The 13,810-nt window shown below is 44.9% G+C and overlaps 1 protein-coding gene across 1 annotated transcript in view; it reads right to left on the bottom strand.

The window, feature by feature from the left end:
• The window catches only part of LOC126188635 (uncharacterized), a 175,024-nt gene that overhangs the window by 57,675 nt on the left and 103,539 nt on the right, over positions 1–13,810 (bottom strand). Inside the window, exon 3 of the mRNA XM_049930235.1 lies at positions 5,843–6,153. Within this exon, the coding sequence (XP_049786192.1) occupies positions 5,843–6,153 (311 nt within the window). The remainder of the gene's footprint in view (positions 1–5,842; positions 6,154–13,810) is intronic.

Below are 13,810 nucleotides of genomic sequence, written 5' to 3'. Positions count from 1 at the left end.
GGAGAATGAGCATCCTGTGCGTAGCCTGCCACGAACGCCGCATCACAAACGACTGCATCTGGATTGATACTGTGGCAGATAGGAAATGCCGTGTGGCTACGGCCTCCCGTCGGGTAGACTGTTCGCCTGGTGCAAGTCTTTCGATTTGACGCCACTTCGACGACTTGCGTGTCGATGGGGATGAAATGATGATGATAAGGACAACACAACACCCAGTCCCTAAGCGGAGAAAATCTCCGATACAGCCGGGAATCGAACCCGGGCCGTATGACATTCCGTCGCGCTGACCACTCAGCTATCAGGGGCGGACGTACGGTGGCAGGGAAGCATCGACTGCTGACGAATGTGTCGCATTGTGTTCAGCGGTGAATCACAGTTCTACACTACACCAGATGACCATCATCGGTGAGAATATTGGCTACATGAAGAGTGGTCCCATTCTTCCAGTATTTTGGAGAGGCAGAACAGTGTTGTTCCTGGAGTCATGATGTGGGAAGTCATCAAGTGTGACTTCAGGTCGCAGCCGACACTGATTGAGGAACACTGACGTCATGAAAATTATGTATCCTCGCACGGAACCTCTCATGCGACAGTAGTGTGGTACACTTTTTCAACGGGACAATGCTCGTCCCACGTGGCACGTGTCTCTATGAACTGTATTCGTGATGTTGAGGTGCTCCTGTGGCCAGCTAGATCCTCAGATCTGTCCCTGATGGAAAATGTGTGGGACCAGCTTGTAGACATATCTGTCGCACTGCCAGTATCCACGATATCAAGTATCAGTTACAAGAGTTGAGGGCCAGCTTGCTTTACGACACCACTTCTAAAGGAATCAGTGCAAGCATCCAGGCCAGAGGTGTGCGACGTCATACTGATAAGTGGGCTCACACTGACAAGTTTTTTTAAAATAGGATTCCATTTTTTAATAAGTGAAGTAACATCACATAACCTCTCAACACGTGAAGTTTCACTTAGTTTCCCATCACTCTTTTTGTCAGACAGTGTCTTATTTCGCTATCAATTACTAAACTAGATGTAAATACATAATTCGGGAACGTGTAGTTAAACGAACTGTGAAACGTCCCCTTAGAAAAATTAATGAATTACTGTGCTGACAAACCTCTTACATTATCTGATTTTCAAACAGCTGGGAGGAGGAGGAGGAGATTAGTGTTTAACGTCCCGTCGACAACGAGGTCATTAGAGACGGAGCGCAAGCTCGGATGAGGGAAGGATGGGGAAGGAAATCGGCCGTGCCCTTTCAAAGGAACCATCCCGGCATTTGCCTGAAGCGATTTAGGGAAATCACGGAAAACCTAAATCAGGATGGCCGGAGACGGGATTGAACCGTCGTCTTCCTGAATGCGAGTCCAGTGTGCTAACCACTGCGCCACCTCGCTCGGTGTTCAAACAGCTGAGCAGAATTGAACGTACTCAGACATTTCTCTCTTTACTTATTCTGATCAACACTAAACTGCCACACAATATTTTTAGCGCAACGCAATCTGACTTTCGATAATCTCTACAAAAGAATGGCCATGACTAACAATAACCTATACCTTTCATGAATCACTTACCTCACAAAAACCTTCGTTACTCGAACTACTGCAATACAGCGAGCGCCAATACTGCCAGCTAAATAAAAGATTCTAACTACTGAAGGTACTAACTACTGATAGGCATAGTTAGCAAATGAAAGATTTTGATAGAGAACAAACAATGTATTTACGTTAATAGTGTTCAAAAGTCATTTTACAAATTTACTCTCTCTGATGGACACATGTCCTGATCATCCGCTCTCAAAACTCCGCCATCTCACTCCCCACATCCACCACTGCTGGCGGCTCACCTCCAACTGCGCAACGCTATGCGCTGTTCACACCCAACTGCCCAACACTACAATAGCGAATATTCCAACAATGCAAACCAGCCACAGACTGCACACAGCACAGTCAGTGATTTTCATACAGAGCGCTATGTGGCGTTACCAACATAAAAAGCTGAACAACCTACTTACAACTGATGTATTGCCCAAAATCAGCTGCTGTGATCAAAATGGAGTAGGTAAAAAGGTTGCATCGACAAAGTAATGTATTACGTCAACTGAAATTATTGAAAGATTTAAGTGTGTTACGCTGACCGAAGATGGGTGAAAACTGAAAAAGAATCTTGCCATAAATAAAGTTGTATAAGAAGGGACTGGTCGGTCTATTTCTTCACTTGATTCCTGCGGTGTACCCGTTCTGCCAGTGAACTCACGAACCGTGTCGGATTTATTGTTGACGGCAGGTACGCTCAGACTGTGCCTTCACTGGCTGGTATGCTTCCTGCAGGATATCAGGCCGCAAGCCCATCCTTATGGGTTAGCCCTCACACAAGCAACTTCAACACAGCTCGTAGTTCCTAAAATTCTTTGCCTTCCTCGAGATTCAGTTTGATGCTACTTTATTCTCGGAAAGATACCTTAACGTTTGGAAGTTAAATACGAAGCGTATATTGGAGTCCACAGGCGCCCTTCACTCCCGCTTCCTCGTATACGTGCTTAGGAGAGGTCCAGAAATAGGAGATGTACGGAGACAGAATGTTGAGGAGAATGGGATCCACCAAGAGCATAGTGAAAAAGAAGAATGAGACGAGGATGAGACAGGATGTTGAGGAAAATGGGGTCTACCAAGAGCATAGTGAAAAAGAAGAGTGAGACGAGGATGAGACAGAATGTTGAGGAGAACAAGGTATACCGAGAGCATAGTGAAAAAGAAGAATGAGACGAGGATGAGACAGAATGTTGAGGAGAATGGGGTCCACCAAGAGCATAGTGAAAAAGAAGAATGAGACGAGGATGAGACAGGATGTTGAGGAGAATGAGGTCTACCAAGAGCATAGTGAAAAAGAAGAATGAGACGAGGATGAGACAAAATGTTGAGGACAATGGGGTCCACCAAAAGCATAGTGAAAAAGAAGAATGAGACTAGGATGAGACAGAATGTTGAGGAGAACGAGGTATACCGAGAGCATAGTGAAAAAGAAGAATGAGATGAGGATGAGACAGAATGTTGAGGAGAATGGGGTCCACCAAGAGCTTACTGAAATAGAAGAATGAGATGAGGATGAGACAGAATGTTGAGGAGAATGGACTCTACCAAGAGCATAGTGAAATAGAAGAATGAGACGAGGATGAGACAGGATGTTGAGGAGAACGAGGTTGACCGAGAGCATAGTGAAAAAAAGAATGAGACGAGGATGAGACAGAATGTTTAGGAGAATGGGATCCACCAAGAGCATAGTGAAAAAGAAGAATGAGACGAGGATGAGACAAGATGTTGAGGAGAACGAGGTCTACCGAGAGCATAGTGAAAAAGAAGAATGAGACGAAGATGAGAGAGAATGTTGAGGAGCATGGGGTCCACCAAGAGCATAATGAAAAAGAAGAATGAGACGGGGATGAGACAGGATGTTGAGGAAAATGGGGTCTACCAAGAGCATAGTGAAAAAGAAGAGTGAGACGAGGATGAGACAGAATGTTGAGGAGAACAAGGTATACCGAGAGCATAGTGAAAAAGAAGAATGAGACGAGGATGAGACAGAATGTTGAGGAGAATGGGGTCCACCAAGAGCATAGTGAAAAAGAAGAATGAGACGAGGATGAGACAGGATGTTGAGGAGAATGAGGTCTACCAAGAGCATAGTGAAAAAGAAGAATGAGACGAGGATGAGACAAAATGTTGAGGACAATGGGGTCCACCAAGAGCATAGTGAAAAAGAAGAATGAGACTAGGATGAGACAGAATGTTGAGGAGAACGAGGTATACCGAGAGCATAGTGAAAAAGAAGAATGAGATGAGGATGAGACAGAATGTTGAGGAGAATGGGGTCCACCAAGAGCTTACTGAAATAGAAGAATGAGATGAGGATGAGACAGAATGTTGAGGAGAATGGACTCTACCAAGAGCATAGTGAAATAGAAGAATGAGACGAGGATGAGACAGGATGTTGAGGAGAACGAGGTTGACCGAGAGCATAGTGAAAAAAAGAATGAGACGAGGATGAGACAGAATGTTTAGGAGAATGGGATCCACCAAGAGCATAGTGAAAAAGAAGAATGAGACGAGGATGAGACAAGATGTTGAGGAGAACGAGGTCTACCGAGAGCATAGTGAAAAAGAAGAATGAGACGAAGATGAGAGAGAATGTTGAGGAGCATGGGGTCCACCAAGAGCATAGTGAAATAGAAGAATGAGACGAGGATGAGACAGGATGTTGAGGAGAATGAGGTGTACCGAGAGCGTAGTGAAAAAGAAGAATGAGACGAAGATGAGACAGAATGTTGAGAAGAATGGGGTCCACCAAGAGCATAGTGAAATAGAAGAATGAGACAGAATGTTGAGGAGAATGGGGTCCACCAAGAGCATAGTGAAACAGAAGAATGAGACGAGGATGAGACAGAATGTTGAGGAGAAAGGGGTCCACCAAGAGCATAGTGAAATAGAAGAATGAGATGAGGATGAGACAAAATGTTGAGGAGAATGGGGTCCACCAAGAGCATAGTGAAAAAAAAGAATGAGACTCGGATGAGACAGAATGTTGAGGAGAACGAGGTATACCGAGAGCATAGTGAAAAAGAAGAATGAGATGAGGATGAGACAGAATGTTGAAGAGAATGGGGTCCACCAAGAGCTTACTGAAATAGAAGAATGAGATGAGGATGAGACAGAATGTTGAGGAGAATGGACTCCACCAAGAGCATAGTGAAATAGAAGAATGAGACAAGGATGAGACAGGATGTTGAGGAGAACGAGGTTGACCGAGAGCATAGTGAAAAAAAGAATGAGACGAGGATGAGACAGAATGTTTAGGAGAATGGGGTCCACCAAGAGCATAGTGAAAAAGAAGAATGAGACGAGGATGAGACAAGATGTTGAGGAGAACGAGGTCTACCGAGAGCGTAGTGAAAAAGAAGAATGAGACGAAGATGAGACAGAATGTTGAGGAGCATGGGGTCCACCAAGAGCATAGTGAAATAGAAGAATGAGACGAGGATGAGACAGGATGTTGAGGAGAATGAGGTCTACTGAGAGCGTAGTGAAAAAGAAGAATGAGCAAAGATGAGACATAATGTTGAGGAGAATGGGGTCCACCAAGAGCATAGTGAAATAGAAGAATGAGACGAGGATGAGACAGGATGTTGAGGAGAATGAGGTCTACCGAGAGCGTAGTGAAAAAGATGAATGAGACGAAGATGAGACAGAATGTTGAGAAGAATGGGGTCCACCAAGAGCATAGTGAAATAGAAGAATGAGACAGAATGTTGAGGAGAATGGGGTCCACCAAGAGCATAGTGAAATAGAAGAATGAGACGTGGATGAGACAGAATGTTGAGGAGAATGGGGTCCACCAAGAGCATAGTGAAATAGAAGAATGAGACGAGGATGAGACAGAATGTTGAGGAGAATGGGGTCCACCAGGAGCATAGTGAAATAGAAGAATGAGATGAGGATGAGACAGGATGTTGAGGAGAACGAGGTCGACCGAGAGCGTAGTGAAAAAGAAGAATGAGACGAGGATGAGACAGAATGTTGAGGAGAATGGGGTCCACCAAGAGCATAGTGAAATAGAAGAATGGGACAAGGATGAGACCGGATGTTGAGAAGAACGAGGTCTACCGAGAGTGTAGTGAAAAAGAAGAATGAGACGAGGATGAAACAGGATGTTGAGGAGATCGAGGTCGACCGAGAGCGTAGTGAAAAAGAAGAATGAGACGAGGATGAGACAGAATGTTGAGGAGAATGGGGTCCACTAAGAGCATAGTGAAAAAAAAAAGAGACGAGGATGGCGATGCCCGTACCTGCGGCCGAATATGGTGTCGGCGAGGGCGCCGGGCGCGGGGTCGGGCCCCACCTGGAAGGCGTCTGCGAGCGTGCGGAAGACGTGGTCGGCGAAGAGGCTGCGGCCGCGCGCCATGTGCACGCGGCAGACGGGGCAGCGGTCGGCGGCGGCGGGCCGGCAGCGCGGGCACAGCAGGTGTCCGTGCACGCACTGCGACGCGGGCGGCGACACCGTCTCCAGGCACACCGGGCACTCCAGCCCCGCCACGATGCCCGACACCGCGCCGCTCAGCCGCTGCAGCGTCAGCGGCATCGGCCCGCAGCACACCGACTGCAACCGCCCTCCTCACCTCAGCCCACAGCCAATTTCAAATGTACACACAATAACAAAACGTATGAAACTTCCTGGCAGATTAAAACTGTGTGCCAGACCGAGACTCGAACTCGGGACCTTTGCCTTTCGCGGGCAAGTGCTCTACCAACTGAGCTACCCAAGCAAGACTCACACCCCCTCCTCACAGCTTTACTTCCGCCTGTACCTCGTCTCCTACCTTCCAAACTTTACAGAAGCTCTACTGCGAACCCTGCAGAACTAGCACTCCTGAAAGAAAGGAGTTTTAATCTGCCAGGAAGTTTCATATCAGCGCACACTCCGCTGCAGAGTGAAAATCTCATTCTGGAACCAAAACGTATCCTTGGAATTTCATTGGCTCCGAAGCATACTCGTATATTCATTTGCAATGTGTCCAGGACACCAGTTCAAAAAATCAAATATTTGTTAACTCCCGTGTAATGTCAGTACGTTAAAGAACGTGTCCTCGCTCAAATGCAGGGTCGAATCCGTTGTGGCATACCACTGGTGAGATCGTCAAACCAAATGTGGTCCATATAGTCCCTTCTGAATGGTGATGATGGGCAAATGATTGCTCTGAGCACATCTGAGGTTATCAGTCCCCTAGAACTTAGAACTACTTAAACTTAACTAGCCTAAGGACACCACACACACCCCTGCCCGAGGCAGGATTCGAACCTGCGACTGTAGCGGTCGCGCGGTTCCAGACTGAAGCGCCTAGAACCGCTCGGCCACCACGGTCGGCTCTGAATGGTGATTCTGCTTAAATCGAGCAGAGTACGTGGTCGTTGTCGACGTCCAAAACCAGCTCGTCCCAATCGATCCCACACATGTACGATTGGGTTCACGCGTCACGAACACCCACATACGCCACCACCACAAGCAGCAGCCCGGCGCCGCACGCGAATATGTGGCGGCGGCGGGGGTTCTTGCTTCACTCGATGGCAGCGCCACCGCCGGACGAGTGTTCCCGGCGGCACGTTGCCACCGAAGCCTCTCTCTCTTGTGCCTTAGCCTTTCTAGGTGAAGGTTCAACTCACAGACTGTTAGGGGTTGTTGTAGGTTGCATGTCATGAGACTCGCTCTGGACTTGTGGTCTCCAGTTAATGTTTTTTTATTTTTGTTTTACACTAGTTCCGTAGGACCAAACTGAGGAGCACATCTCCAAGCTCATGGTACGTGTCAGTACACGAAATTACAACATAAAAGTAATAACAGATAAAATAAAATGTTTATGAACCCAAAGAAAAGACAAGCCGTACGTTTACGTAAACGCAATCAACAATATAACACAGGAATCAGCTTAATTTTTCAAGGAACTCCTCGACAGAATAGAAGGAGTGACCCATGAGGAAACTCTTCAGGTTAGATTTGAATACTTGTGGTAGCTTACTGAAAGTTGATGCAACAGTTTACTGCACACCTTTCTGCACAAGAATTAAGGAAGTGCGATCCAAATGCAGACTGGATTTGAGCCTAGTACCAACTGAGTGAAAGGTGGTAATTCATGGGAATAAGCTGATATTCTTAACAGGAAAAGACAGCAAACAATGTTTATATATTGAGAGGCCAATGCCAGAATACCAGACCAATGAGCAGGGGCGACAAGAGATCTGCGAGCTTACACCACTTATTGGCCGAACCTCCCGTTTCTGAGCCAAAAATATCCTTTGAGAATGGGAAGAATTACTCCAAAAAATATAATAGCATAGGTTGTTGATGATGATGATGAGGTCCCATACTCCGAGGACCGTAGGGGACGATGCAGGAGACCTGCACCGTCGTATTAGGAAAGGTCCTAGCGGAGGTGGTTGTCATTGCCTTCCTCCGACCGTAATGGGGATGAATGATGATGATAAAGACGACAGAAAGGTTATAAGCGAATAAAAATAAGCAAAGCAGCTTACTTTTCGCGTCAGACTATCACTTACTCCAGATACTGTTCGAATAGTAAAAATGGCACGATTAAGTCTTTGAACAAGATGCTGAACGTGGGCTTTCCACGACAATTCACTATCTATCTGAACACCTAGAAATTTGAACTGTTCAGTTTCACTAATCATATGCCCAGTCTGTGAAATTAAAACTTCGAATTTTGTTGAATTGTATGTTAGAAACAGTAAAAACTTAGTCTTACTATGATTTAGCAGCATATTATGTTTCGTCATGAACTGCACAATTTGAAACAGTGCCAATGTTGCACACAACGTCCTTTACTACCAAACTAGTGTCATCAACAAACAGAAATATTTAAGAATCACCTGTAATACTAGAGGGCATATCATTTATATAAAAAGCACTGATCCCTGGGGCTCCCACCCCCCTCCACCCCCTTGGACCCGTGTTCGCTCATGTTTGTGTAATTCTGGTGGTCGTCTCACTGCCGTTGTTTACAGCTGTGTGTCGTTGTTAACAAAGAACCGTAGATACTACATCATTTCTGGAGAACCAGTCAGGCTACTCAATTCTAGTGATCCTAAAATGCTGAAAGAACATGTTCACGAGAGCAGTACGACGAGCATGAGAGTTATCTCCCATAAAATGAAATTTCAACAAAACGTTGGCAATACGGTCCGACTATTGATTCCAGAATCTCGTCACTGTACCTATAGAGCAGTGAGACTGCCCTCAACCACCACAAGAGGAGAACAGTCGTCCTATGTTATGCCACCCCAGAACATCACTCCACAATCACTTTGTTGCACATGTGGAACACAATCTTCGAGTCGTTCGAGATACCGAGATGTCTCCCAACATGTTGTATGCGATTATCAGGGTACAAGAATGTAAACAACACAAGACCCCAATCCTGGGGCAACCTATGTGTATGATTGCTCGCCCATCCGCAACGGAGTCCGTGGCCTTGTGGGGTACGACGTGGTGCTTGCCATGGTCGACGGAAATGGAAATTCGCGTCATGCAATCGTTTGCTAATAGTCTGATGCGATATATGACATCTTGTAGCCTCTTCGAACACCGAATTCAGTCCTGGAGCACTCAACTCACGGTTTCTTTGACTGAAAACTTGTAGCTATCGAGAATCCTGTGCATCCGTCGAACGTGGATGACCTATGTGGTGTAAGTTCTCAACACTGTCTGTTAATTGAAACCGTTTCCACGTTTGCATCACATCAATTTGGCTCTGGTGCACACCTCGGGCAACTATCCTAGTCGACAAGCCTTCTGCGCCTAACGTGATCATTGGTCGCGATTGTCCTTCGTGGCATGATGAATGTTCGCTCTACAGTTCCACAGACGTCTTTAATGCCTCCGTTCTGATGCTTTACTTTCAACTGAAACGCTGCAATCAATTCGAAAGCGGCATTCTATGCTAGGCAGCACTCATGGTAATTGTGTGTATGTTTACAAACAACGTCAGGGGTGGTCTTTCGATCGTTATAGGAACACTCACAACAGCAACACACATGCATGACTTATCAGGATCATAAAAACTTTTATTGATATGTGTAAATAACAAATACAGCGTAACTGTGTGAGATTATGGTAATGGAAGAGGTTTCCCTCAGCTTAAAGAGTACTGACGGATAATGTGCCAGCCTTCTGTCGGAAACCTTGGCCTGTGGGAAGATTGACCACAGTGAACATCTGCGTTGGCTCTGAGAGTTCTTTGACAGCCCAGCAAGAGTAGTTGTACCCAGATATTAGCTCGATGTCGGTTGTGAGAGCCCACCCACCTAAAAAGCTTTGCGTGGTAAGTAAAGACGAAAAGTTACTATTATATCTACTACATCTATATTTTGTATATCTACTAAATCTATACTTTGCAAGACACTTTACGGTGTGTGGAAAAGGGCGTTTTGTGCACCACTCTCGCTTCACCGCTTTCCTGTTCCAGTCGCGCATGCTTTGTTGGAAAAGCGATTGCTGGTAAGCCTCCCTTCGACCTCGAATCTCTCTAATTTTACCTTCATGGTCTTTCCGCGAATATACGCAGGAGAAAGCTACACATTGGTTGGCTCTCGGACAGTACAGCACACCCTGATGCAGAACGCCTTTCTTGCAGCGTCTGCCACTGGAATTTGCTAGCATCCCCGTAACGCTTTTGCGCTTACTAAATGAAACTGTAACGAAACGCACTGCTCTTATTTGCGTCTTCTCTGCTTCTGCTGTCAGTCCTGTCTGGCAACATTCAAGTATTGGTCAAAGTAGGCTTTTGTAAGTTACCTACTTTGTAGATGGACGACATTTCCGGAGAATTCTTCCAATGAATCTCAGTCTGGCGATTAATGTTGCATGGTCATTCCACTGTAAATCGCTCCACACGTATACTCTTTGATATCTAACGGATGTGACTGCTGGTGTATGAATGGGAACAGGAAGGTCCAGCTGCGGAAGGCTGAGCGCTCCCTGTGGTACCGATATGGGCTGAAAGTGCTAAGCGAGAGGAGTTCAGGTATCCTCGTGCAGCCAACGGGAGGAAGAGAATCCACGCAGGCGTGTGCATTGGGAACTTATCAAAAAATTAAGCTTAAGATTCCAAGTTACCAACAGCGATATGGAAATTCCATTTAATAACATACAAAGACATAGCTGCGCATGCAAAATTAAGAACCTCGTTTACTTTATCCCACACTCATTACATAAAAGTAAGACGTATGTAGTTTTATGTCAAGGGAATACAGACGAAATAAATGATCAGTGATACCATAAATTGCACTTTAGTAATGAGTTACATCCACAATTTCTTGTGGTTTAATTTATCAGTTATGAAAAGATTAGCTCAGTGATGCTGCAAACCATTAATTTAACATTGATACTGGATGTTTGTATGTAGGGTAAGATCAAATTAACTTGCGTTTCAGCACGTTTCATATAAGACGTCATTTACGTAAACGGGCCAATAGACTCTAAAATTGCAGATTTTACATTGTGTTAAGGTACGTCGTTAGTGATAGTGCGGCAGGGAGGAAGGCAATAAGAGCGACAGTCAATGGTTAGTTGTGGTAGTGGGGGAATACATGAGATGGGAGCATTGTATGAGAATTGTTCTCTAGGGTTGAAAGGAGACGTCATGCAGGAAGCGGTTTGAATGAAGACTTCGTAAAGGTAGACAGTACCGACAAATTGGTCTTCTTAGTTTCTGGGATGTATACAGCCACATAATTGAAAATGACTATTTTTGAAACAGAAGTCAGTGTGGGGCTTAGATGTCTCCCTGAACTCTTTAAAGTTTTCGTCAGGTATCGTGGCGAAACGTAGGAAGTGGATCTTATTCATTTAGTGAATATGAAGCATTGTGTGCATTAGAAGGCAGCTTACGTTGCAGTGTCAACTATTTTCACCCTTAAAAGGACTTGAGTTACGCTAAAATATAGACGCTTCGATTTGAAACTATAAACTACGATGTTGTATAGTTTAATCAATCATACTGACTCCAACTACTTACATTTATTTTATCATCATCATCATCTTGGACAGTTTCCAGCCACTGGCTGGGTCTGTCGGGAACACAAGCCTCTCCATCTTGTTCTGTATTTCCACCATTCCCCCTCTTCCACCTTCGTCCAGTTCTCTCCTCTTCTCATCACACATTCCTTCACTCCCTTCACCCATCTATCCCTTGGTCTTCCTCTGGGCCTCTTCCCCTCCAGTTGCAGATCAAACATCCTCTTTGGAATTCTTCCCTCATCCATTCTCTTCATGTGTCCATACCACTGCAGTCTTGATTTTTCTATCCTGTCCTGTACTGGTTCCTCCTTTAGTCTTTCCCTCACATACACATTTCGCAATCTGTCTCGTCTTGTTACACCCAACCTGCTCCTCTGGAACTTCATTTCACTAGCCTGTATTCTACTTTTGTCGCTTTCGTGCATTACCCATGTCTCACTTCCGTATGCCAATATGGGGACAAAGTAGGTTCGGTATATAATTCCCTTGGATTTCTGTGGCACCTCCTTGCTCCAAATAAGCCCCCTAATGCATTTGTAGAACTGCCCTGCTTTTCTGCACCTTTCATTTATTTCCATTGCGTTTCCCCCCTTACTTCCAATCACGCTTCCCAGGTACTTGAAGTTCTCTACCACTTGTAGTTTTTCCCCTCGACAAGTTATATCCACATTTGGCCTATTCTTCTTCCTTGTTGTGACGATTATTTCACTTTTCTTTGCAGAGAAATGCATTCCATATTGTGCTGCCGTTGCCTCCCAAGCATCTAACTGCTCTTGCACCTCCTTCTCGCAATTTCCTCATAACATCAGGTCATCGGCAAAAAGCACTGCTTTCATTTTATGATCTCCAATTGCATCTGATACTTGCTGTAGGATTTCATCCATAACAATAATAAACAATAAAGGCGAAACTGCACTTCCCTGTCGCAGCCCATTTTCCAGCTTGAACCATGCAGTACGTTCCCTCCCCACTTTCACACAACTCTCACTTCCCTCATACATTTTTCTGACTTTTCGTGTTATCTCTTCATCTATCCCTTTTGCGTTCAGCACATCCCAGAGCTTGTCCCTACAGATACTGTCATACGCCTTCTCAATATCCAAAAAGGCCATGATTAGGTCCTTCCCGTACTCATAGTGTCTCTCCTGCCTTACCGCAAATATGAGGTCCGTTGTTGATCTTCCCGGTCTGAAACCGTACTGCTCCTCTTGCAGTCTACTTTCAATACTGCTTCTTATTCTCTTCTCCAGGATCTTTTCATAGATTTTTCCACAGTGGCATAGCAGGGTGATTCCTCTGTAGTTCTCACATCTCCTTTTATCCCCTTTCTTGAAGATCGGGACTATAATTCATTTCTTCCAATCCTCAGGAATTCTGTTCTCCTTCCACACCACCCTCAGCACTCTGTATAGCCACTGGGTACCTACTTCTCCTGCTGCTCGTATCATATCCACTGTTACTTCGTCCCATCCTGGTGCCTTGCCCCCTTTCATCCTCTTTATGGCTTCTTCCACTTCATTCCAAGTTAGATCATCAATTTCCCCACTATTATAATCGTCTGCTGCCTTAGGCTCTCCATCGCTGTTAGTTACCCGCTTGGCGGCATTCAACAGATCTTCAAAGTACTCCTTCAAAATCTTTTTGAGCTCATGCATTTCCTCCACAACTCTTCCATTATTATCCATGATCCTCAGGCACTCGCTTCTGTCGTTCCTCTTATTTCTTACCATGGTGTAAAGTACTTTTTTTGTTCCCTTCACTGTCCTCTTCTAACATTTATTTTATGCTGTAACTAAAAAACTCGGCAAATAAACTTCATGAAATTAAAAGAAGGGGTCCGTTTTTCATCTGTTCGCGATCGGGCTCTAGATAGTTATTTTCGAGTCAAAGACATTATTTCAGATCTGATCGTGAGCTCAAGTTCCATATCCAGGGTGTTAAGTAACAATTTAATTTATAATTTATTTGTTCAACCAATCACTAGACAAATAAAAAATTCATTTTTTACAATTTTTTCCAGAGATGTGCAGTCACTTAAACGTGACGGTTTTTGCTGGAGGGTGTTTTGGACAATGGTTGCGTAGCATACCCTACAAAGCTTGGACCAGTACTTCCTCGTTTATTGTACTGCCAGCCTCTACGAACAAATGCAGTAGTCATTATTGAACGGTTTGTGTACTCTAGTTTGCCTTCTGTTGAGTGTTGGTCATTCTCTTCTGATTTTGAA

This window comes from Schistocerca cancellata, chromosome 5, assembly GCF_023864275.1.
Source record: "Schistocerca cancellata isolate TAMUIC-IGC-003103 chromosome 5, iqSchCanc2.1, whole genome shotgun sequence".
Lineage (NCBI taxonomy): Eukaryota > Metazoa > Arthropoda > Insecta > Orthoptera > Acrididae > Schistocerca > Schistocerca cancellata.
Note: the sequence above shows the minus strand (reverse complement) of the source record. Positions and strands in the feature narration are given on the sequence as shown.